Source organism: Nematolebias whitei, chromosome 16 (assembly GCF_014905685.2).
Source record: "Nematolebias whitei isolate Nwh7 chromosome 16, NemWhi1, whole genome shotgun sequence".
NCBI classification, from domain to species: Eukaryota; Metazoa; Chordata; class Actinopteri; order Cyprinodontiformes; family Rivulidae; genus Nematolebias; species Nematolebias whitei.
In genome coordinates this window covers 8,521,330-8,548,878 of record NC_056513.1, presented here as the reverse complement: position 1 = coordinate 8,548,878, position 27,549 = coordinate 8,521,330, and the positions used below count along the sequence as shown (strand labels likewise).

Here is a 27,549-nt window from a genome sequence, read left to right as displayed (position 1 = left end):
AATTGCACCACTCAAGGTGGCTGCATGTTGGAGCAGCTCTGTTACTTTCATTCTGACATTTTGCTTTTGGAAACTTTAATTCCTCTTTTTCTGGATGTAAATAGCATTTTTTGATGATTATTTCCTCTGGTATCGGATGCTGTGCAGCTGGAAGGATTTTTACTGAAACTTTTTTATTTTCGGACATTTGTTATGATGTGTAACCATGGCAACAAGTCAGCTTTCTACAACCAACAGCAGCTGATCAACATCTCAAAAGCTCAAATAATATCTCAACTACAGCCACAAATCTCAAATGAGTTGAAAAGGATGTTCTGTGGACGCATTCTCATCTACCTGCCGGCTGTGCTCGAGTGCCTGACCACTGAGAACCTGGAACTAGCAGGAAACACGGCTCACGACAGCAGGAGGACAGGATCGTCCCTCAACACCTACAGTTGGCTGTCCGCAACGACGAGGAACTCGGCAGACTGCTGGGAGGAGTGGCCATCGCTCTGGGAGGAGTTCTGCCCGGCATTTGGGCGGTCCTACAGCCTGGGGGAACCGAGAGGCCAGCCGAGTCTGGGTGGACGGATTGGACGCATCTGCAGCCAGTTTCTTCGGATCTGCTGTGGGATGGACCTTTACAAGAGATCCTTCCTGCTTACAGCCTCAGTATCTATAACATCTCTTGATGAAATGAGGATAACAAGTTACAACAACAAATGATTTCCCTCTGGGATGAATAAATATGTTATTAAAATGACTGTGATGAGTTCAATAATATATATATATATATATATATATGTATATATATATATATGGTGGCTATCTTGGATTTGGCTGCATGGTGACCTCTCATACCAGAATGGAAGTTAGCATGTTGCCTGTTTTTGAAGTTATCCATCTCATAAGGTTCACATGTATACATACATGGCAGCAGCATTGTTGGATTTGGATGTGGCGTCCCAATTTTTGAAAGGAACCTTTTGTACATCTAGCTATAGCCACACACTACAATGGAATTTGGCGGATGACTTATTTTTCAAGTTTTTCAGCTCACAACATGCACAGATGGCCCCAATCCCCACTCCGCTCTGTGACAGTGGACAATAAAAATGGAACTGGATAAGAAGAAGCTTTTCTTTTGTTAGCTGGTCTTTAAAAAATAAATAAATAAATAAACAATTATTTAATACTGAAAAAGACAACTCACTGATCCTTTTCCTTTTATAATTTTGTTTAAAGGGTTGCAAGTATCTTTAGTTTGTCATTTTGAGTTTCCACAAGACCAAATGTCAAAGTAGCTCTCTTACAAAAAAACAACTAAATGTGTATTCACTCAGTGGATTTGGTTTTAAACCTGGTCGTTATTAAATGATTCAGACAGTAGCGCAGATGTAGGAACACAGTGAATCTGACTGCAGGTCAAATCAACCATATTTTTCAATCTGTGCAATTTATTTGCTTGTTTGCAGCTTGTTAAGTTACAGGACTCGGACAGACGGGATGAGATCTAAAGAGCAGATTTAAGTGGACTGAAGAGGCCATTTAATGGTAGCTGGACGGATGCACTGGAAGCGAACAAATTGCTGCTGAAGGGCAGTTGTTTATTGCAAGGTTATATTTGTTTTGTTTTTTTTATTGGATGCAGCGTTTCATTAACTAACCTGCTGCGTCTCCATCATATTTGAAGGCTGTTCATTGTTAAACAAGTCATGCAGAAGAAAGTGAAAATTCCTGAACAGATTAAAAAAAAATCCCGCACTTCATTTGAAGCTTCCACACGTGTGGCGGCGTCGCAGAACAAACACGGCTGTTAATGAGCTTCTCCTTTAGCGGACAATGGAGAGGAACATAATCCCCCCCTCCACAATTACGGAGAAGAGAGCCGCTGAACAAAGGCTTACAGCGTCTTACCATTCAAAGTCATGAGCCCGGCAAATACAAGACTCGGCTGAGAGGATTCTGGAGTAGTCCTGTCCCAGCATGCAGTAGTTTCCAGGCCTGCGCTTCATGTAGATCTGCTTCTGACCCATGACGCACGGCTCGCCCTGTGGGCACATTCACCACGGGCTGTTAAAAAGACGCTTTTACAGCCTGAACTTCATTAACGCCCCAACAGAGACGGAGGGTCAGCGTCACCTGGTTGTGCAGGTGCCACGTCTGGTAGTCCTCCTCCGTGCACTTCCTGCTGAAGATGGACTTGTAGTCTATCTTGATGAGCTGCCACTCAGAGCGGTGACTGAAATGTCCAAAAAAGCTGCGGACAGACGACAAACATCAAGAAACTGACTTTAAATTCAAAGCTACAGCTCTGTGTGTATATATATATATATATATATATATATATATATATATATATATATATATCCTCAGCAGCAGTTCATGAACGTTTTTATCCTGTAAATAATAATTTTGGAGTAGATTCGTTTAAATTTTAACATTTTAGAGACAACTTGGGAACTGTTGTTGTTATAAGTTCTTACATGTATTAAATATTAGAAATAATTTAAATGTTTTTTATGCATTGTCCTAATAAGTGTAATGTTTTATTCATTTTAATCTCCGAGTGTTTTATTATTTTTGTTTTACGTTGTTGAAGTTGTGCGTTGCAAATTAGCTTCGACTGTAAACGTGATAGTGTAGAATATTTGTTAAACAATAACTGCAATGAAATAAAACGGTGGCAGTCATGTGACTTTGCTCTATCTTTAAGTCTCAGTTTGCAATGAATGAAAATACCTATTTCCCATAAAAGTGAACTAAAGCGTTTAGGTATTTATATGTGGCTCTGAAGTGTTTTTTTTTTTATTATTATTTATTTAGGGAATAAATAATAAAACACGAGTCCAACATCATCCATGTAAATCAGCGTCTGACTGCATCGTGTAAGGACAACAATCTGGTCCTTAAAACCAAGGAGATCATCGTGGACTTCAGGAGGGCCCACTCCCCATCTATGTGTTGATCTATAGTGGAACTGGTGTCCAGTTTCTAGTTTCTGGGTATTCACCTCTCTCAGGATCTCTCTTGGCCAATATCAAGGAAGGTCCTCATCCTAACTATGGACTTTTCAACCTCCTACCATCTGGTAGGTGTTACAGGAGCCTCCGCTCACTAACAGACTCAGAAAGAGCTTCTGTCCCAAGGCTGTAACATTACTGAACTCATCACTGTCACTTTAATAACTTGACTTTAAATACACACAGTACTTTGTTTTTAACGTTGAAATATTCATTATATCTGTATATTTATGATATGACATCTTATGCCATTTCTCAGACATTGGTTTCTCAGATCACACTATCGGTTAGTTTTCTAATTATCTCTCAGACCGGAGGCAATGTGTTCAACACAATGGTACTTCTTCCAGTTATTTAACTGTCAACGATGGTGTACCACAAGGCTCAGTCTTAGGAACCACTCTCATTACAATCTACATAAGTAATGCAGGTCAGTTCATTCCTGACATCTTTACATTTCTATGCCAACAATACAGTTTTTTTGTTGTCAAGCTAAAGCAGTTGCTAAGGTTTTCCAGATTTTAGTCTGCATTCGGCATCGCCCAATCAGATTTGTTCCATCTCAAACTTGTGCTAAATTCTGATAAAACCAAAGGGACGTTTTCAAATAGGAAGTTGGTACCGGTAGTCCTTCCTTCTATCTTATCTAAGAATGGTGTTCCTATTGAGTTTGTGGATTCTTACAAATACTTGGGAATCTTGGTTGATGTAGTTCTTTTTTAAGCCTCATATCGAAAACTTGATAAAGACACTGAAATTAAAATTGGGTTTCTTTTTCAGAAATAGGTAGATCTTGTTTAACTCTGAATGTTAAGAAACACCTTGTAACTGCTAGTTTCCTTCTGGCCACTGACTATGGTGCATGAATGCTCCTGCAAGCACCCTGCAGATGTTGGATGCTATCTATCATGGAGCGCTAAGATTCATAACTGGCTGTAAATACCGTACCCATCACTGCACTCTGTATTCATTGGTCAGTGGGTCATCATTAACTTCACGCAGACTCTACACTGGTACATTTTCATCTATAAAACACTTCTTGGTCTGCTGCCTTCAAATATCTCCTCCTACATGTCATGTCATCAGTGCAGCTACAGCGTGCGCTCTCAAAACATCATTACCTGCAGCGTCCCCTCAGTACAGACTGAATTCTGCAAGAGGACAACAACTTGCAAAAAGATCTGAATCTGTCGAATTTGGCTTCTCAAAGGAATTTTAAGCAATTGTTAAAGTCAATGCAAAAATCAGTTCAGACATGTTCCTGTTTGTAGCATTTTACCTCGTTTCATAATGTAGCTTGTTTTTATTTTGTTTTATATTTTCAGTTTTATTTATTTAGTCATATATTTTTATATCATTTTATTTACTTTTCATTTTATATGCTTTTTATGACTGTTTATTGTTGTGTGTACCTCATCTGTGGTTTTTTTTTTTTTTTTTTTTGGTCTAAAACAGGTTTCTCTTAAAAATTTGTACTCATGACTCAGTGAAACTAACCTGTATAAATAAATGTTGCATGAATGAATGAATTTGTACAGTCTAATAATGCATTATTCATACTTGCATTGTATTTATATATTATTTACTGCTGTCATAATACATCTGCATATTTCACTTCATTCACTCTGTATATGCTGTATATATATATATATATATATATATATATATATATATATATATATATGCATGTCAGTAAACACATATATGCATATACTCATCCAACATTTACATTGTAAATAATAACTCTACTGGCCTCTGTTGTATATAATGTTCACATTTGAAAGCATTATTCTCCATACTCATTCTCTGCACGTTATCTGTAAATAATTGGTAGTAAAACTGTAATATGCACTTCTGACTAAATGCTAACTGCATTTCATTGGCTCTGTACGTACTCTGAACAATCACAATGAAGTTGAATCTAATCCAATATAAGAAACTAATCGGGACACATTCACCCCATTTTCAAGGTACCCCACAAGGATCAGCACGTTGTAACACCTTTGATACTTACGTCATGATTTGGTTCTCCGCCCCGGCCTCCACCAAGACTCCATCCACAAAGAGAGGAACCGAGGAGAAGCTGTGCTGGGTCCACTGCCTCCCCTCGTCAAAGCTGACCCTGTGTCAGAACACATTCCTGTCACAAACCTGACAACAGCGATGGCACGGAAACAGACACTCCCTGTTAAAGTCTGGTCAGAGGGGAGGGTTTAGGTGAGGATCAGAATGAGTGGCTGGTCTCATCAGACGAGTCTCAGAGCCCATGTGCAATTAGCCGCTGTAGCTTTGGGTAAATATCAAAAGGCTGAGCATTAAAGGGATATTTAAGAGACAGTCAGCGTGGGTAACAGGAAAACTGCACTCAGAAAACACGAAAAGACAAAACGTTTTAGTGTTGAAAAGGGGAAAAGCACTCCCTTTCTGAGTATAAAGGTTGCACGAAGGTGGGAAAACAAGACGAGAATAGAACTGTTTTATGTTCGAGTACAAAAGTGCACAGGGAGAATGAGACAGCAAAAAAAAAAAAAGAAAGAAAACTGGACAACTTTCATCATCAGTCCTCGACTTTATTGATCCTGACAGCTTATCAACGTTGGAGCTGCGGTGAGAAGAACTCGAAGGAGCCGGATTTGACATGGACTGAAACACTGCTGAGGCCTGAGCTTGAAAAAAGAAAAATCCCCCGTCGCCTCAACAAGCTCTCTGCTGTCACTCAGCTAAAAGCAGCGACAACAGAAGAAGCGGCGACGTGCACCTGCGACAGGATTCAGCCAGAGGAAGTGTTTAAGAGAACACCGGCTGCGAAAACAATACGTCTCCATCGCTGCTGCACGCTGGCCGTGGAGATGCACAGGCGGTTCTGTTTTTTAAAGCTCCTCCTCCATCCCACCTAAATTGGGTAGGAGACAAAAACCCAGAAGGCCACACTTCACCGGTTCTAGAACTAATTTCAAAATTGTTGCAAAAACGACTGGAGAACAGATCAGGTCTCCCTTGGATTAGTCTGCACTGAAGCAAAGCGCAAGCATCCGACTTGGCAAGAAGAAGGGAACTCGTTAATGGAAACACTAAAACACAATGTGTGTGTGTGTGTGCACGTGTGTGGGGGTGTCTACACTTCTGCTTACTAATGATAAGTGGCTTGAAGAAGAAAAAAAGCTCTCAAATGAGATTGCCTGCACGTTTTATCTTACACGGTGACGCCACAGTCAAAGTGCTGCAGCAAAAAAATCAAGCGTCACATCTTTCCTTAAACCGTAAAGGTCGAGTTCACCTTAAAATAAAGAATAAAAATAGAAATAGACGCAAGTTCAAATGCCAAAAATAAATCTCTGAATGGACATACCATAAGTGTCTGGTTGGCACAGACGGCTGTTTGACAGCAACGAGGGCCCCTCCTCTGTCCAAAAACCAGATGTTGTGCTCCTCTTCAAAAATCTGAGCAAAAACAAGAAATTGAAGAGTATGAAAATAAAAACCGCAACATAAATCGTCCATTTATTCTAACAAAGTTAAACTGTTCTAGTAAAACTGATTCCTAATGGTTTTTGATTTAAAAATAAGGAAAATTATATGTTACGCACAGTTGCTTGATGATGTTTAGTAATTGTGAACGTTTTTGAAGCAACCGAATCTGAAATGTGACTCTAGCCTCCAAAACCTGCAAACTCCAAAAAACAGATTCTTCTCTAATACTCATTTCAACTGTCCACAGGTCTCTTGGATTTAAACAGTTAAAATCATTGATGAAAACATTATTTCTTGGTTATATCAGGTTTTCATCACCCGCTTCAAATGTTAACAGCCATTAAATGGTCATTATTAGTTGTTATTATCCCCGTAAGTTGTATTCAGACCGTCCCTCCTGTGTATACCTCCTAGTAGGTTTTTAGGTACATTCTTATCACTGATAATGGGTCAGGGCGTTATGTTTAGCGTTAGTGCTCTGAGTCAGGTGTAAGGTTAGGTTTAGAAAAATAGTTAAATACAGCTAACAAAAAAAGCCTTACGGTTTTACACGTGGGCTAAGCTGCATATTATCAGCGATAAGAATGTACTGTTAAACCTACTAGAAGGGACAGTCTGAACACAACCTATGGGGATGATAAGAACTAATAACAGCCATTTAATGGGCTGATAACATTCAAAGCCACTGTTTTCACTGGTATAATGATAAAAGCACAGTAAAAACTAGCTTAACTGGTCTTAGGAAAGCCTAAAAGTCGTCGTTAGGCAAAGCAAGAGTGGGCATTGATAAAATCTGAAGCACTGTCATTGTTTTTCCAAAACAATATTTATTATATAAATGAAGAAATATTGTATAGATAAGGTCACCTTAAAATTATGTTAATAAAAAAATATATATTTTACTTGCCAAAAACACGCAACTTAACATGTTTGAAATGGTGTGAGTGTAGATGAAAGTTTGTTTTACATAAAAATATGTTATTGTGGACACAGAATAGTTTTGCATTCATTTGGTTCTTACAAATTAAAACGTTCAAAGTTTCCAGTTGAAAAGAAAAAAAAAAGTGTTTCTCCTAAATTTGAAACTTGGATAAAATAAATCCGATTGTGAGCAACTCAAGATCCGTCAAGGCAGCTGTGTATGTGAATGCTGGGCCAGCGGAAGTAATAAACATATTTTTTCCACCTATGTTGTATGATACCAGTCACGCACACATATGGTGCGTTAGAAAACATGTTGCTACAGCGTCTGCATGTGAATAAATAATAATAATAATAATAATGTCATCACAATGTCAGCACTGTATGTTTCCATACAATGGCGAAATTAGTCTCTGCATTTAACCCATCCACCACCAGGTGGTGCAGTGGGCAGCTATTGAAAGCACCCGGGGGACATTTTGGGGATGAGACGTGCTGCCCAGAGACGCCACGTGATGTGCAGTGACTGGGGATCGAACCTGGGACTTTTGGGTCCCAAGCCGGCTGCCCTGCCTCTACACCATCTCGGCCTGCAGAATTTTCAGCATTAAATGTCAACAAGACTGAGCCTGGTCTCTATCTTCAGGTCTCTCTTGTAAATGATTCCCCGAGACTCAACGGGATTAACCTGTATAAATAAAGGTTGAATGAATCTGAGTCCTGACATCTGGACTTTATAAATGCAACGATGTAACATTATAACTGGTGGCTGACAAAACACAATATATATTTTTTCTAGCTAGCCAATGGACTAGCCTCGCAATGCTAGCTGGTTTTAGGCTAACTTAAAGCTGTGAAGAAATAAAGTAGGGTGACCAGACGTCCCAGATTTACGGGGACAGTCCCCGTTTGGGACGATTTGTCCCCAGTTAAAGCTATCCCCGGAAATGTCCCAGATTTTAGCGTTTTATGAACGAGAAAAAAAAACGTTGCGTGTAGACTGTTATTACAGTAGCCAGGTAGAAAGCGCAAGTATGTTGCGCAAAACAAAAGCTTTTACTGTAGCTGGTCGTGCTACTGTTAACGTTACAGACAGAGAAGAAGAGCCGAGTGTGCCGCCTTTAAAACAGAAGAAGAAGAAGCATGAGAGAAGCGTAGCGCTACTTCTGTAGCATCTTAGCTACTGCGTCTGCATTGCTTGCTGCTAGCTCAGCGCAATACAGGGGGATGGGGGAGGATTGTGCCAAGTTCTTTAAAATAGATACTGAATCAAGTGTTTACTTATGTAGGTAAACATAGATGTTAAAATATACCAGAATGCAGGAAATGGCATCTACTTTTTTCAAAATTTTCCGTGGGACACCCAGACCACGCCCCACCACCACCACCATTGTATCCATCACATTACAAATGTTTCTGACACCATTGCTACTACAATTACTTTACTTGTTTTATTACTCTCAGGAAATGTGTGTGGAGAGACACATTCCTGCTGCTACATTTGATTTTTATTGTTTAAACATTAATAAATATGTAAAAATAAATTAAACCATAACTGACCCCGTTTCTTAATTTCATCTTGATAAACATTTTATTATTTTTTTGTCTTCGAGCTGAAAATGCCCCCAGATTTAATTTCAGAAATCTGGTCACCTTTAAATAAAGCTCTTCCCGTTCTTAACATTTAGGACTCCGTTCATAAACTTAAACACAATCAGAGTACATTGTAATTTGTTTAGTTTACTTCTTTTTTTTTTTAATGAGTCTTCCAAGAAATGTGTTGCAACCAGTAGATCTATTCAGTGCTGTGTCAGCGAGTTGGCAAACACACAGGTGTTAATGCTTTTAATTCCAAGTCCTCAGTAAACTGATGGTAAAATGGAATAATCTGGGATAATCTGTCACATCCTGGTGTGTGCATCTCACCGGTCTCCAGCTATTGCCTGCATCCGACGACACAAACATGCCAACGTTGTTATACGACAGCTCTGCTCCAACGTTTCCTGCAGTGGAAGATGACACAACATATTCTGTATGCGATCAGCAAAACCATAATGAGGTCACGCACATGAAACGTTACAGGCACTGCGACATGTTTGAGATTTATCTCGTTTTTGGCTTGCTTCCCAGATCAAGTTGCTGCTCCTTCATTTATGTTCCTCAGTTAACCTCCAGAGAGATACATTTATATTAATTTGTGCATACATCCATGTGAGATGTGGAGACGTCTCTCCTGTCAACTGTGCTGTAGTTGTTCAATACTCCAAAGCTTGATGGTGTCTGTGCAGTGAGTGAACTGGTTTCTTGTCCCGCGCTGATATCTGGGCCATGACTCAGTAAATAGGCATGTGTTTGAACTGGAACTGTTTGTCATATTAGTAAAATAATCTTTGCACCAGCTGACATCTTGAAAGGAGCAGCGGGCAAAGTGAATCACAGTGCCAAAGCAAACTTGCACTGATATACACCCTGCAGCCAAGGCGCCGAGATTTCTGCTTAGTCAGCATTTTTGCGCAACAAAGTAAAAAATAAATAAACAAATACTTAATCATAAATGTGCACACTCTCGTCGAAAAAGCAAGCTAGTGCTAACATCTGTATTTTGCCTCATTTGTCTTTATTTCGTTGTGTTTGCAGACACATCAGAAAACAAAGTGAGGCCCTTCTGCCAAATGCACATTACTGAATGATGTGTCCCCAAATATGTAGAAACATGATCCAGAACTTTCTTCCTGAGGAGGAAGAGAAAAACATTCAGAGAGGAACTGATCACTGCCACTGAATCTGCGACTAGGAACAACAACTTGGCAGAAACAGAGGCAGAACAACTCAGAATGAAAATATCAGCAATGCTCTCCGGTGCTAAGCCGCCTCCTTCAAATCTCAAACCACAGGAAAGAAAAGCTGCAAACCCGGCCAGTTTCACACTGTGGTGTTTGTAGTGGGTATACTGTGCTTAGAAATCAATGTACACTGGTTAGTACAATGTAATAATGTAGTTAAATTCTTAAGCATGTTGAACATTTTCAAATTTCTCTGATGCTTATACTTGAATAAATGTACAACACACTTTGTACAACAGTTGGCTTTGTATTAAAAACGTGTTAAAGAATTTATAAAACTGTATCAAAGCAAAGCTCTGCATACCGACAGATTGTTACGGACACATTAAACTAAAATTATACTAAAATTCTTAAGCTTTTCTAGTGGGTATACTCCGTATACCTGAGTATCGCGTAGACTACACCAATGTACACCTATCAGGAATTTCAACCATGTGACCAGAGTGGCGCCTCTGTGGATGGGACTAACAACGACCCTAACGATCCTCTATTGCATATGTGTCAAACTCAAGGCCCGGGGGCCAAATGTGGCCCTCGTTGAAATCTTATCTGGCCCCCAAGATGATATGTGAAATGTAAAATACTTCTGTCACTTTAATTTTTTTCAGTAATCTCTGATTATGATGTTGAAAGCACAACAGAGAACATCAAATGAGACCAATCAAATTCTTGTTGAGGAACCTGTGACCAAGAAAAGATGCTGAGTATCTGATTTGAGTTAATGTAGATTCTGAAATTGGCCCTTAGTTTGAAAAAGGTTTTAATTTTGGCCCCCTTTTGTAAGTGAGTTTGACACCCCTGCTCTATTGTGGAGTGAGAAGTCAATCTGCATGTGTCTCTATTATGTAAGCTTACAGAACAACTCTGCTTTATAACTTGAATCCCACACTCCTTGTTTCATTGAACTGAGAAAGCTCCTCGGATGAGAAGCGAAACGTCTTCAGTTATAAAGTCCAGTTGTTTTGTTTTTAACTTTTTTTGGATTCAGAGAGTTCCGCTAAAAGAAGCAAAAAAACAAAACAAAACTGCTGAGACAGTGAGACCACACAAGGGTCATCAGGTCAATGACATGAACAGTTCTTTCTTGTTGTTGTTCTTCTTCATGTTTTTTAACACTGTTGTGTTAACTTATTGTGTAAATAAAGTTTTGTTAAAAATCAAAACCTTCTTCTTTTTGTTCTTGTTGATGTTGTTCTTCTTGTTCTTCTTCTTGTTCTTGTAGTTGTCCTTCTTTCATTGAGTCAATTATTGAACCTTATTAGAATTAAGGTTTTAGTTTAAATGTGCGCTGTAGCCCATGTTTCTGTGGATACGCTCTGGTGTTTAGCGGTCCTGCTCACCTGTGGCTACGATAATTCCCGGCGCTGAACTCTTGCTGGAGATCGTTCCCGACACGTAAGGATTCTCTGACATTTGCAGTTGAAGATGAAGGGAACAAAAAGGCTGAAAAAGAGGAAAATAAACAAATAATGCATGCAGATTTAAAATTTAAAAGTGCAGAGTGGAAAAAAAAAACATTTTTAAGGTTGAATTTATGAATATGTTGACAGTACGTGTGATGAAACTTTACACTATTTAATTAATTGACAGGTAGAAGAAATTCAGATCTGGTATTTGGGGCGGCTGTGGCTGAATGGTTAGAGCAGTCGTCCTCCAATGCAAGAGTTGGGAGTTCGATTCCACCAGCAGTCACATGCTGAAGTGTCCCTGGGCAAGACACTGAACCCCTCATTGTCTCCAATACGTGTCTCATCGGTGCATGAATGTGATCTAGAGCACGGATTATTCTTTGTACACATATAGTACAGTGCTGTATGAATGGGTAAATGATGACACAGAATGTAAAGTGCTTTGACTGTCTTGATACGATAGAAAGGCGCTACATGAGCACAGTCCATTTATTTGAAAGTTATAGCACAGAAAAAAACAAACGACAAACTATAAAGTAAAGGCCTTATTTTGTAGTCTTCCAAAACTGAACAACTGGTGCTTTCAGAAGTTTCACTAATTGCATTTAATCTGTCATTAATACAAAGAGCAATACAATTTGCATTCAAGTATGAAGCCAAGCCTCGGAGGCATGCACACAACAGAATACAATTAGAGTTGCTCACAGAGCAAAAAAACAATGTCTGCCTTCATCCTGCCAACAGACAGCGTGTCACTAGTGTGAGGACATCAAAGCAGCGGGACCGAGCAGGGTAATCAAAAGGAATCTATGGCGGTAATTAAAATGTCACATGAATGTGCAATCACAGAAAACCTGGAAACCTCACCGCACGGCTCTGAAATCACCTCTTAAGCAGCATGAAGTCTTGCTAATGTCTCAAAACATGATTCCTGCTAACAGCCAGCCTGTTGGTTTTACGTGCAGGGAGGCCGTCTAATGAGGACAGAATGTTAACACATGCAGTCGATCTGGATCCATCACTCTGGCACCGAGTCGGTCTCATTTACTCGACTGCTCTCGACCCAACGGGTCGGGGCAGATGGCTTCCCATCGCGAGTCTGTTTCTGTTGGAAGTCGTCTCCGTCGCTGTCCAGTGTTTGCTAAACGGTCAGAATGTTGGCTTAAAGCAAACAGTCTGTTGGCGTCTAAAGCTACACTTTTATTTACAAGTTGGCTTTTTATGAAAACTGACAGACTGAAGCCAAATGGATTACACTGACATGAGCTGGACTTCCTGAGGATTAGTTTGGACTGAACGTAACGTAGTCTTAGATTTGGTACTTTTTGTTCAGAGGAAATCTGAGTGGAAAAAAAAAAAAAAAAGTTGAACTTGACACCAAAGTTCAAACTCAGTAATCCAGGTAAAAAATCCAACAATGCTCAGTCAGGTCATCTGGACAGTTTATTTTATTGCTGAGCCGTTTCGTCCTTCATCCAAAGGACTTCTTCAGTCTGAGGAGACAGCAAACAAAATGGATTCCCACAAACAGCATACTCCATAGTGGAAACAAACAGCTTGCTGGTGCTAAAATAGCCTCTAGGGCCCACCCTGTCCTCCGTAAACTCATCTGAGAGAGTCATGATGAAGTGGTTCAAAACACCAAAGTTCATGCTCAATAATCCAGGTATAAAATCCAACAACGTTCAGTCAGGTCATCTGGATGGTTTCTTTTTTGGAGCATGAATTTTGGCGTTTTGAACCACTTTGGCATGACTGTCTCAGAGGAGTTGACAGGGGAGAGGATGGGCTCTGGAGGCCATCTTAGCACCAGAAAACAGTACACCCCCCCCATTGTGGAATATGCTGTTTGTGGGAATCAGTTTTGTTTGATGGCTCCTCAGATTGAAGAAGTCCTTTGGATGAAGAACGAAGCGTCTCAGCAAAAAAAGAAACCGTCCAGATGACCTGACTGAACATTGTTGGGTTGAACTCGACTGTTAAACTTATCTTCTCTGTTTTTTGAATTAACACTAAAACAATGGTTGCACCTGGGGCGGCTGTGGCTGAGAAGTTAAAGCAGCTGTCCTCCAATGCGAGAGATGGAGGTTTGATTCCACCAGCAGCCACATGCTGAAGTGTCCATGGGCAAGACACTGAACCCCCTGTTGCCTCTGATGTGTGTCCCAACGGTGTATGAATGTGATCTGAAGCACTGATGTGTTGTCATCGTATGTTCCCCTACATTGACGAAATTAGTTCTCTGCATTTAACCCATCACACCTGAGATACACACAGGTGGAGCAGTGGGTAACTATGTAATCGCCCAGGGAGCAATTAGGGATTAAGTGTCTTGCTCAGAGGCACCATGACATGTGGGAATGGCTGGGAGTCGAACTGCAACTTTCTGATCCCAGGTCGGCTGCCCAACCTCTACCTCATCTCAGTCCCTATTATTATTCTTTGTAGAGATCTAGTATAGAGCTGTGTGAAAGGGTAAATGAGGGCACAGCTTGTAGTGTAAAGTGCTTTGAGTATCATAAGATAGAAAGGCGATATACAAGTACAGTCCATTTACCATTTACCGAACGGTAATTCAATTTTGAATTCGACCTGGTTTGTTTGTGCACGGCTGCACTCAGATCTGTTCCTCAGCTTGTTTTCTGTGTAACGTATGACAGGTACCACAAACTGTTTGGGTCATTATGATCAGGCAAAAATAAGACGAACAAATAAGATAACTTATTTAGACTTTTTGTACGTCGTCAGATTATTGCACAAGATTCAAAACGTTGTACTTGTAACCATCATAGTCAAAACTGATGATTCAATATGTCCAGTCGTCCCTCACTATATTGCGGTTCACGTCTTGTGCTTCACTGTATCGTAGGATTTTTAAACCCGTTTTTTTTATATTGTATGTACTGTACACTCATCTCGTCATCATAGTCTTTACCATCAGCGCCAAAGAGTTCAAGAGCATACGAAGTGTTTATAAGAGAGTGGGAAGGGTTTATAAAGCCTTAAACATATATAACTAATAAAACGTAACCCTGTGATAGGTGAGGACTTTATGTAATCTCTCTTTATTTTTTTATTTTATTTTTTTTTTGTTGAGTTTGTGGGCGGCACACGGTGGTGCAGTTGGTGGAGCTGTTGCCTCTCAGCAAGAAGGCTGCCAGTTCAAATCCCGGCCCGGGATCTTTCTGGGTGGAGTTTGCATGTTCTCTCTGTGCATGTGTGGGTTTCCACAGACTAAAACATGCACGTTAGGCTGATTGGTAACTCTAAATTGTCCCTAGGTGTGAGAGAGAGAGTGAATGGTTGTTTGTCTCTTTGTGTCCTTGTGATGGACTGGAGACCTGTCCAGGGTGTCCCCCGCTTCTCGCACATTGATGGCTGGGCACGGGCACCAGTGACCCCCGGTTCCCAAAAAGGAAGAAGCGGGTAAAGATAATGGATGGATGGATGGATGGATGGATGGATGGATGGATGATACAGTATCTATGTCACTACCTTACCATCATAATTCAATCTCAATGTCACTCACTGCCTCTGCAATAACCTGTCACACAACCTGTGTAGTACATGTGAGTTATGTGTAATATGTGCATTTTAGCTTATATTACTACCTTAAAATACTTGTTCATACAAATTAATCCTGCTTGCACCATTAAATTTCTACCATGCTGTTTGTTTACTATTTTCTCTTTAGGATCTAGTAAATATTATAATTACGTTTTCACTTTTTGTACACTTATTGCATGCTTTTAGCATTTCTTTGATTTTTTTTTTTAGTGTGTCAATTCGGTTCTTCTCATCCTGAGCACTTCATTGTACCGTTAACCTTGCATATGACAAATAAACATAACTTGACTTAACTTGGATAAATGGATGGATGGGTGGAGTTGAGTTTGTCAGACGTTATGCAAAACCAACGTACTCCAGTAGTTTGGCAGTCACCATTAATAACGGGCTCTTTAGGGATTTAGTCTTTCACATCTGGCTCATTTGTTCCTTCAGCTTCTGGAACATCATCCACTCCTTCACTTTGTTGCCACGTTTTGAAGCCAAGAGCAGTAAACAAACTTTGAGTAACGTAGCCACCTAAAATGTACCTTCAAGGATCCATCTCACTCTTTGTGCAACCATAACTTATTACAGGAACATCTTGCTGTATCAGAAAAGAAGTGTGGAACCACAGATTCATCAAAAAATAAAGCTAATGTTTTGTAAAATATGAATTATTTATTAACTTGGGCATTTTTCTTCTGCAGGCTGTCACAAAGAGTCCAGATTTAGAGACTTTGTTTGGTTTCTTTATAGACCTTGAGTCAATTTGATCAGTTTTACAGACGTGCTTCTTATTTCCACAGCGACTGCACCCTCAGGTGTGCCCTTCAGCAACAGGTTTCTTCTGACAGATGTGCAAAACAACCAGACGCCAAACATATCGCAAGATCAAGTAAAGCTGTTATTTGTAGCTTAATTACAGCTAATGGCTTAATGTTTGTATGCCTCACAATAAAAGGGACGCTGTTAACTTTAAATCATAAACTCTAATTACGCCTGGCGCGTCTCCACCGGCCGTGTCAACGTCGCATCTCTGTAAACAGAAGCAGCATTGACAGCTGAGCGTCTGTAGATATACGGCGCTGTATTTTACCAGTATGCAGTGGACGTCGTTCCCGTCCAGGTCGGAAGCAGGAGCCTGCAGCAGCCTCCAGTCCCGGCCTTTATTGTAGGTGATGTAGGTCTTCACCTGGTTGTCCTGTCTCTTGTTGGCGATTAGCATGCCTTTAATTCCAGCCACCTGATGGACAGAACCACAGATCAGTTCAGATGTGTCTTCATTTCAAAATATAAATTACAAAATACCATTTTCCCCTCTAACACTGCTGCCAATTCTCCCAACGGCTGGGCTGTAATAAAAGAGCTTCCCAGCACTCTCATCATAAAAGGTATTTTTGTGTTTTGCAGCAGCAGTCTTCACAACATCACTTAAATGCAAATGAAATGCTTATCTCCTCCTTCTGTTGCTGACAACCGCGCAGACACCGTCAGCGAAGTCGACAACAGGTTCTCATTGTGTGAAGTGCTATCTGTAATTACATCCTTACAACCTTCCAAAGAGGACAACACAACAAGCGTGGAGAAGGCAGAACCAAATCACACACAGACACATGACCCTCACAAAGCCATCAGAACCTGCTGCTTTGAACGTTTCTGTGCACAGAACCTTCAGATGATTGTGTTGAACACAGTGAAGTAAGGCCACACCCACTAAACAGACTCCAAGCTCACAGCTTCCACCGTTTATGACCGAGTTTTAAACTAAAATCATTTAATGCTGAGAAATGACGAAAATAATGCTGTTTTTGTCTAACTTTGAAAATATGTGCAAGACCCTGCAGTCCAACAAAGTTCAGTCAGATCATCTGGACGGTTTCTTTTTTTGTTGTTGAGATGTTTCATCCTTCATCCATAGGACTTCATCAATCCGAGGAGCCAAAACAAACTGAGTCCTGCAAGCAGCACGCTCACATAGTGGACCAACCAGTTTGCTGGTGATAAGATGGTTTCTGAGGCCTGGCCTCTCCCCCGTTGACTCCTCTGAGGCAGCCGCAGCCAAAGTGGTTCAAAACATCAAACTCTCTCGCAGCGTTACCATGTTTGCATTCACAGAACGCGTTTTGAACAAATCTCAGCAGCTATCGCACCAAATTTGCGCTTAATATCTGTGCAAGTTCTTGAGCTGTAGCCATTTGTGTGTAGATTAGCATTGGCTGCCATCAGTGGTTTCTGAGATATTTTGCTAACAGATAAATGTGGTCGACTCCAACAGTCAACACCAAGGTTATAAGCAAATATAATGTGGAATGTGTAAAGCTCAAAGTATGATCGTTGTAAAAACACAGCTACTACCACCAATTTTAGCTTAAAGTAGCAGAATTCCAGCCATTTTTGTGCTTTATAAGTTAGCTATGGCAGCCATCTTAAATTGGGCTGCGTCCAAATGTATTCAAACTGTCCAGTCACCGTTTAGTTCACTACACCACGAGTCAGATAAAGTTTAACAATCATTCACACATGAAAAGTTGTTCTGGGAAATGGCCACGATTCAGTTAAGCAGCGTTCAGCCTGAGCTCACACAGCAGACTAACCGAGGCTAATGCTAACACGTGCAGCTCATTAGCGTGACTTTAAACACTGAAAATGTTTTTAGTCGTCTAGACGTCCCTAAATAATGTGGCTTGCCACCATCCCCTTAGCAAAAAGTATTTTATTTAAGTGTCCTACAAGTTTACTGATTTTACACTATTTTACACTAAAAATGAAGAAGTGTACTTGAAGTTTACTTTTTAAAAACTTTATTTGATATACTTAAAAATACTATAAAAATGTGGCAATTTAGTCCTTTCAAGTATTAAATCAGTGTACTTCTAGTACACTACAAGTATGGTGTGTAGTATACTTGATATACTTATACTTAACTTAAAAGTATACTTGCAAAAATAAACTTCAAATGTACTACTTTTTGTTAAGGGTCCTCTGCCCGAGCTGTGTGGCTGAGAACTGATGAAAATTATTCAAGTCTAAATATGAAACGGTTCATATATGTCGTAATTCATAAAGTAACGCAGAAACATAATTGTCAATTTTTTTTTGTTTTTTCTTCACAACTTTAAAATCTGTCCAGATGACATGACAACTTTTTTTGTGATTTGTTGACCTGAATACCTTTTTTGAACCATTTTGGTCAGGTACGTTGTCCACAGGCTGGTTGGATGAGTAGCAAGAAGTCATTTTGTCTATAACATTTGATTGTTATGCATGATGATCGATAGTTTTGGACAGATGGTCCTTTTTGCACGTGTGAAGCCAGTTTCTGGGCATTCCACAGCAGGCTGGCTTGAAACACATCAATAAGCTGCTATTTATACAACAGATTATGTTGGCAGGCCTCAGACTGACCAAGTCTGTCGGATGAAAGACGAAATGTTTCTTCCAAGAAGAATTCATCCAGATGACAGGATTTACTTTTTTTTTTGTGTGTGTGATTTATTTACCTGATTAAACTTACTTATTTTTTCTTTAAACATTAAAATCAGTTGTTCTGTAAAGTTTCAAACACATTTGACCATACCATACCCATACCGTACCGAACCATACAGTGCTTAATTTGAGCAGGATCCTGCCGGAACAAGATCCGGGAACTGTTTGCTTAAACTAGCAACTCAAATCTGCGCACATAAAAGTCCAAAGTCATTGCACATTTTTATTTTGATTATTTATTAAAAATACAACAAGAAGAGACGCTGTCCAGTCTGTGGAGTGGATATTATGGACACAGCAGTTGCACCAGCTCGCGCACATGCTCCTGCCCAACAGAGACGCGGACGGCATGTCCCGCAGGGATGAAGTGTCTTCATCTATATGGCAAGTCAAGTGGCCAATTAATAGCCATACATGTGGTAAAAGTGGCTATTAATCAACTTTTACCACGTCTGGCTATTAATGGGCCACTTGGCTTGCCATACTTTACGCACAGGACCCACAAGCTCCCTCCGCTCTCCACTCCACTACCCCCGACCCAACCCCACTCCCTCACCAGCCGGCCCACTATTTGCGTTCCGGCATTGATTAGTTTACAAATTAAGCCCTGGTACCATACCATACCATATCATACCACTTTATTTGTAAAGCACTTAAAAACAGTAGCAAGACCAATCAAATCCGTCACAAAGCCACAAACCCTCTGCCCCCCTCACCCTTAACGATACCCCCATCATCACTGTGAACTGTTATCGGTTTCTCGGCACCACCCTCACCCAGAACCTCAAGTGGGAGCTGAACATCAGCTCCCTCATCAAGAAGGCTCAGCAGAGGATGTACTTCCTGTGACAGCTGAGGAAAGCCAAGCTGCCGGCCAAGCTGATGGTGCAATTCTACACGGCCATCATCGAGTCCATCCTCTGCTCCTCCATCACAGTGTGGTACAGTGTATCACTGTATTTTAACTGCACTACTCCATGTGCAGTGCACGTTTTTTTCTTCTTCTGAGTATTGTATTGTATTGTATTGTACTGGTTGGTGTACATATGTTTTCTTTTATCTTTTATATTTTATACGCACCTTTATACCAAAGCAAGTTCCTATAGTCTGTGAATCCTGTTCATTGACAATGGCAATAATAAACTGAATCTGAATCCTTGTGTGGCTCAGGTGTTATCCCTCAGAATATAGAATAGAGGATCAGTCTCAGCTACTACCACTCCAGATTGTAGCTCATATCTGTAAAACTCACCAAGTTATCACCATTTTGACCATTGTGGGCGCCTATTTGAATCGAGATAATTACAAAACTTACTAAGCTTTAGATGTCAGCTGAGTAAAACTTATTTTCTGTGATTTTTTTAAGATATTTTGCTCATGACACAAACAAACATAGACCTAGGCAAAGACATTATTGCCTTCGGCGGCAGGCGATAATCATTTGCAGTAATCTCCTCACATTCATCCGTCTCAGGAAAATGATGCACCTATGAAGTGAACCCAAACATGACATGCAGTAGAAAGGACAGAGGTCCTCTGAGAGATTTCCAAAGCGAGGGCTTCCACTCGGATGTGCTCCCCTCCCTGCAGGGAGACTCGTCTCTATAAGTGGCACTAATAGGCAGCACATTTGACATCGTCATAGAAACATGGCGCTCAAGATGGATGCGGCTAATGAGGGTCCCCCCGTCCTTATCCAACCTGACATGTCAATCACTGGAGTTATTATTTATTACCTCCACCTACTCTCCTCTTCTCTCCTACACAGATACACCTGATCACAAACAAGAAACAGCGTTGACGTCCAGCAGCGGGTCTTTCACTCCATCCATCACGACACCTACACTCTTCTTCGCAAAACACTGACAAGCGCAGGCGAAGGTTCCCGCTCCGCAGCACAGATTACTCTGATGTTCGTGTGAGCACGCCATGACAATTTCTGCAGCAGCTGAGGGGAAACGGAACAGAAAATGAAGCATGACAACTCTGCTGCAGTGTCTGAGCAAAGACGGGAAGTCCCAGCTGGTTTTAATAACCTCTAACCGTTGACTCAGTCATCAGCCAGAACTTTATGAGTTGACCAAACTTACCCAGAGTTTTAGTATTCTGTGGTTTGTTATCGCCTGTTGCTAAGGAAAAAGGTGAAAAAGTAATGATTTGTCCGTGTCTGTAGTTCATTTGTCGGTAGCGTTAGCAAAATAACTCATTACAAACTAGACTGAGTTTATTGAAACTCCTTGAAAGCAATCGAAACGTGAACAACTCATATCTTGTGGAGTCAACTTCATTCAATATGGCTGCCACAGCTGTGTCCGCCAAACACAAATCATTCTTTAGCTCAATCAGTTTGACACCTAAAGTTTGATAAGATTGATCTCCAACATTTTCTCATCTTGCTATACAATATGAAATGTTGCATAATGTTATAGAGATTTGACCAAACTGGCTACAACTTAGTTGTTTCTCAACACAAGAGAAGTTAAGTTCAAACAGTTGCGTAAAGGCAGCGGGTGATAGGCATTCTTTCAAAGATGCAAGGACGTTTATTGTCCCCCGTCTCAGAACAAAGACGGGGAATTGGAAAGACCTTCCTTCCGTTCATCCGTGCATGTTGTTAACACGATAACTTGAATAGAAAGTGACGTACCAACTTCCATTGTAGTGTGGCTACATCTGTGTAGAACATGTTCCTAGAAAAAAATGTATTGCCAAGTCAAAATCCAAGATGGCCACAACCATATATATTTAAATCAGTGTTTCCCCTAACACCACCACCACCATTGACAAGTGCCAGCACTGATGTAGCATTAAGCTAGCGACATGCAATACAAACGCACTAACTAAAAAGATGACTATGGAGGTTGCGCTATGCCTCCCCTCATGCCATTTCCACCCCCCACTCCCCACCCCGCTCGAAAGCTGTCGGTACAAACAGCGCATAACTCAAAACGTGTCTCCGTCTCTACACCTCCACCCCCTTGACAAAAATTGTGGAAGATATGAGCGACCTGCCAAGGCAAGTAAACTAGGGAAAACACTGTATACGTATATGGGGGGGGGGGGGGGGGGCACCAGCCACCCCATCATTAGAGGAAACAATGATTTGTAGTATTCATATTGATTAAAATATATTTTCCTCCAATGATTGGAGCAGCTCTAGGGGTGGTTGAAGATTCATCTATCATGGCCAAGGCCACCATTGGCCACCCCCTGGCTTCAACACCCCCCCACCCCCACCCCCGCTCCCTTCACTTGTCAGGATTCATCGCTCTGCACTGCCTCAGACAAGCAAAACAATAAAATTAAAACCTCCCTCCATTCTCCACAGTGCAACACCCACCCACTTGAATATTGTGCACAAAAAAAACATTTAGGATTACTTTGATTCTCTGTTCAATTCCAGTCCAGAAAAACACTCATCACCAAAACTATTTGACCTGAGAACTATAACATTCACCGTGCAAACCAGAGATCTTTCTCTAAAAAAAAAACTCCACAATAATTTCAGCTCTGCACTTCGACTTATTACAGTTCTCTTAAAAATAAATGTTTTTATTTATTTAAGGCAGATAATGGAGGCAGGAGATGTAAATTGCATATGAAATGTTTTTATTTGTACTCCAGTTTAAAACAAAACAACTAATAGCTAAACAAGGCAGCTCAGCATTAATATAAACCGAATTTCTCACAAGTCAGTGCTTCCAATGCAAACTCCAAAACATTTATTGGATTTGCCAAAGAGCAAAGAATATTTGAACTGTGGATGTTTTTCATACGAAGAAATTTTATCTCAATCCACCTGAGTGTCTATAAAAAGATTATTTATTCTCTACGTTTATTTTTCCATATGCTACAGCTTTGACGTTGCGCTTTGTTTGATGGAGTCAGTGTTTTGGGATGAGAGGCGAACTAAAGATGATCCACTCTGAGTGACAAAAACAACGAGAACCTCTGCACAGACCTGACTGAGAGCGACTCTGGAGCTGGATCCAAAACATATGGAATAATAGAATGGAAAGAAAAACAACTACTTTAGTTATTGAGAACAACGTCTGAACATACAGTGCTTTGTCCATGATGTTATATGGATAAGGGGATTTAAATCAATAAGTCAATAAAACATATTTTATGTCAGCAAGATCTGCTCCAAATTATAAATCTGATTAGAATGGGTCTACTCGTTTTGCACTATTTCTTTAATTCAAAAAACATTAAGCATAACAAAAACGTGCTCTGTATTGTCCGTGTGGCCACACAATGACAAAAGTTGTGCTCTGCATTTAACTCCTCACACAAAAAATGTATCAAAGCACGACTTCAGAAGCAGAACTGTGACTTTTAATACTTTTACAATTTACTAGTTCCTTCAGTACAGACTGAAAGCATGCAGTAAATAGGCCAGGGGTCTTTAGAAAAAAAAAAATTCACTTTTCAATAAGCAAATCAAGAGTTTTAGGAGTAAATCCTACAAAAATAAATGCTTGTTACATTATTTAATATCTTCAAAAACAAAAGAAGCCCAGCTGTGTGCTGCTGCACATTTAAATTAGCATCATGTTTACGTGTTGTGAAGGCACAAATTGGTTTTTTCAACATGTGCACGCATTTGTTCCTCTGCCTTTAGTTCAGAAGCTGAGATTGTTGCATGTTCAAGATAAAATCCAATATTCATATCGATTCTTCAAGATTTCTACAAACAGCTTGGACATTTTTGTTTTCTGTCGATGTTTGAAATGTATCTCATAAACTTTTTATTTAACAGCAAAGCACAAAATTGACAAATTGCAAAAATTGAAAAGTTTGGATTGTAAAAACTGGAAAAAATTCTGCATGATTTCACAGCTACTGGTAATTTATTTAATTTTTGTGCCAAATCAGAAGGAAGCGGCGTTTATTTGTCATTTTCTCCTGTAAAAAATGACAAAGACGACCAAAGAAATCAATGTCACTGCTGATATCTCCATTTAATGCCTGCACCCATAAAAATATGCATCAGGCTCCGTGTGCCAAACTTGGTGCATTTGGGCATAATAAAGGTTTTTACTGCCCTAAATTGATCAAACAGCTTGTTAAAGAAAATCTGCAAAGTAAAGTTGCAGCTAAAATAAAAAGTTCTGTAAGTTGTAGCTGGGTGGGAAACCCAGGAGTCGTGGTTTTTCTAGGTCTTTTTCATTTTTCTTTGCTTCATCAGTCTGTGCAACAGTTTACATGAAGTGTGCATCTCAAAATATAAATTAATAGCGTCATGATCAGGGGTCTGCAACCTGCGGCTCTGGGGCCACATGCGGCTCTTTGGTTCCTCCGCAGTGACTCGTTCAAGCTTTGACCAAAACTAACATAAAACTGAGTTTTATTGTTTGTACAAACAACACAAAAGTTCTAGTTTTAGCCGTTTTCCATTTTCTATTGCAAATATGTGAATAATGGAACAAGTACAAGGAGCAAAACATACTCACTTTAACTTTATGCTTGATTTCTGTACTTAATTAATTTTTCCACAATAAAAAAAAAAAATACATATGTCTGCACAGTTCATAGTTTTCATTAATTAATAAAAAAAAAAACCTATCCCCCCCACCCCCTTACAAGATTCTGGTATTTTCATTTATCTTAAATTGTAAAAATATAGGCGGATAGGTGCAGCGTCAGCAGTGAAGCAGGCTCTGTACAGGTCTGTCGTGGTGAAGAGAGCTGAGTCAAAAGGCGAAGCTCTCAATTTACCGATCGATCTACGTTCCTACCCTCATCTATGGTCACGAGCTTTGGGTTGTGACCGAAAGAATGAGATCTCGGAAACAAGCGGCCGAAATGAGTTTTCTCCGCAGGGTGTATGGGCTCTCCCTTAGAGACAGGGTGAGAAGCTCGGTCATCTGGGAGAGACTCAGAGTAGAGCCGCTGCTTCTCCACGTCGAGAGGAGCCAGTTGAGGTGGCTTGGCCATCTGTTTAGGATGCCTCCTGGACGCCTCCCTGGTGAGGTGTTCCGGACACGTCCCACCGGAAGGAGGCCCAGAGGAAGACCCAGGACACGCTGGAGGGACTGTGTTTCTCGGCTGGCCTGGGAACGCCTTGGGATTCCCCCGGAAGAGCTGGCCCAAGTGGCTGGGGGAGAGGGAAGTCTGGGCCTCCCTACTTAGGCTGCTACCCCCGTGACCCGACCCCGGATAAGCGGAAGAAAATGGATGGATGGATGTAAAAATATCAATAAATGTTAAAAATCATTAGATAAAAAAACAAACAAAAAACTTTATAATGTCACCCCTAGTGGCCACAAATGCCTCCTCCAACAAACCTAAAATGGCCCATGGGCCACCGTACAGGTTGTTGCAGCTCTGAATACTTAATTTACTGAACAAAGGTGTAAAAACAGCTCTTTGGATCGTAAAGGTTGCAGATCCTGGTCATGATGCTTCATGACAATTTCTGCCATCAATCTGTTTATTTTAATGAAACTCCTGAAGGTTTATCACAACAGGTGTGTATCGGTGCAGCTGCACGTTGAATCTCTCCATTTACTATTAGAAATGTCCTTGAAGCCCAACAGCTCCATCATCAGCCTGATCATCATCATCTTGTTGCTGCTGTTATCAGCCGACTGTCACCAAACTCAAAGAATAAAACTTATTTACAAACCCAAAGGTCGTAGCTCTGCTGCTGGTCTGCGAACATGTTTTAATATAGACGGAGCATCTTTCTGCAGAACATGGAGACAACTGTAATGCCACTTTGACTGGCGATATGTGCTGCTGATTATCCATGCTGCTGATTATTTCATGCTGCTGTATTCATTTATACTCATCTACTCACACAGACTCATGTTTGTGCTGCTGTTGTTCGGCTTATTGTTTTGCATTATTAAGTGTTCAGCATATTTCTTGGTTTTTATCTTAGATCAGGAGTGTCAAACCCACTTACAAACAAAACGGGGTCAAAGTTAAAAACTTTTTCAAACTAAGGGTCGGTTTCAGAATCTACATTTACTCAAGTTAGATACCCAACATCTTTTCTTGGTTGTAAGTTCCTCAAGAGTTTGATTGGCCTCATTGGATGTTCTCTGTTGCACTTTTGACATCATAATCAAAGATTAGTGAAATAAATTGAAGTGAAAAAGTATTTTACATTTACAATAACATCTTGGGGGCCAGATAAGATGTCAATTAGGGCCACATTTGGCCCCCGGGCCTTGAGTTTGACACATATGTCTTAGATCCTCATTTACTGTTTCTTTTTACGTTTTAAATTTTTGCTATTATTGGATGTAACTTGGACCCTGTGTACACAATTTTGTTCCACCTCATGAACCACATGTGATGTGAATAATAAAAAAATACTTGAACAATTATTTAAAGGGAGACAAACCAGTGATACTGTACATTTTATGACTAGGCCTATCACAATAAAAAAAAAAAAATCAATTAATCGCATGATTAATGAAAATTATCAAACTCATTTTCATTTATCAGCTTTATCGTTTCTTCACGTCTCTCTCTTTCTCTTTAAAATCTGTTTTAATCGTTCAAAATCACATTTTTGGATTGATAAAAGCAGCTAAACTGAGAAGCTAAGCTACGAGCTAAGCTAACAGGCTGACCTCGGGGGGGGGGAAAAACTCCGTCTTGTCGACGCTCCAAAATTCACTGTTGAAACCCGTGCCTTTGTCTAAAAAGTTGTTTTTCTCTGCAAAAGAAGCTGAGAACTTGTTTACTGATTTTTTTATTAAAAGCTTTGTGAAAAATGTTATGCTAAAGAGCTCAAACCACACCGAGCGTCCGCCAATGTGAAACCAAAAAAGGAAAGGGAGACAGCCCATGTCACGTCAAGGGGCCTCCCTCCCATTTTTCTTAGAGACACGCTGCTCGCTCCCTCACTATCCATCCTTCGGTTCAAACAGTCTTATACTGCCATCCAGTGGTCAAAATAGGTACTACACACAAATTAGCCAACATTTTTTCTTAAATTTGACAATTACTAATTATTGTCAAATTTCAAACAATATTATCGTTTATCGCAATAATTTCTGAGAATTAATCACCCAGCAAAATTTGTTATTATGACAGGCCTATTTATGACTCATTTGCTGCCATAAAATAACATACATCGTATGGTCATCAGCAGTACCAGCATCTAATTATTACCATCAACAGCAGCCCACTTCCTGTCGTCAGTCAGTCATCTGAAGCCGTTTATAGCATGAGAATAAGTGACATTTGACGGACTGAAGCCCAAACTCAGCTCAAACTGAGAGAAAGTTTAAAGTAGTTCCTCAACAAAGGCTCACAATTACAGAAATGACTCTTCAGTCTGACTAACAATAAAATATTCCCTCTAATTTAGGAGATAATTGTGCAATTTTCTGTGTGAAGTAGGAACAATCTATTCTCTCCAGAGGGGAGGAAACAAAGCAAAGTGAGTCGCTTCAGGAAGAGGAATGACACCAAGCTGCATCTTTCCCTCCAACAACGCGGGACATGTGGTTTGTCAGGGTCCAGTGACAGTAAATAAGTTGCACGGCTTACATCCTCCTCTGTGTAATTGGTCGGTTTATCAGAGACAACAGAGCGCTAATTCTTTTCTTCAGGTTAGGAGGAGGAGAGGAGCTGCTGCCAAGAAGCCACGGATACATGACAAGCGCCGGACTGCTCTGAAGTTTAACGAACACATTCAGAGGAAAACGGTGCACAAAAACGAGGCCTGGTGCAGAACTGAACATGTCTGACAAACATTGCTGAAACGGAGCTGAAAGTTCAAGTAGCATAATGCTAGTCAACAACTAAAAGAGGCAAAATGCTAGCAAAAAAAACAAAAGCAGCAAAACACTTAAACCGCTAACTTAATGTAATAAAACGATGGCAAAAACATTTAAAATG

At 40.3% G+C, this 27,549-nt stretch overlaps 1 protein-coding gene across 1 annotated transcript in view; it reads right to left on the bottom strand.

Annotated features, from left to right (window-relative positions):
• Window positions 1-27,549, bottom strand: part of sorcs3 (sortilin related VPS10 domain containing receptor 3) — a 313,538-nt gene that overhangs the window by 45,102 nt on the left and 240,887 nt on the right. The window contains exons 10-16 of the mRNA XM_037689623.1: window positions 16,295-16,441; window positions 11,581-11,683; window positions 9,324-9,400; window positions 6,355-6,446; window positions 5,020-5,127; window positions 2,125-2,242; window positions 1,900-2,033 (exon numbers count right to left, since the gene is read on the bottom strand). Of these exons, the coding sequence (XP_037545551.1) occupies window positions 1,900-2,033; window positions 2,125-2,242; window positions 5,020-5,127; window positions 6,355-6,446; window positions 9,324-9,400; window positions 11,581-11,683; window positions 16,295-16,441 (779 nt within the window). The remainder of the gene's footprint in view (window positions 1-1,899; window positions 2,034-2,124; window positions 2,243-5,019; window positions 5,128-6,354; window positions 6,447-9,323; window positions 9,401-11,580; window positions 11,684-16,294; window positions 16,442-27,549) is intronic.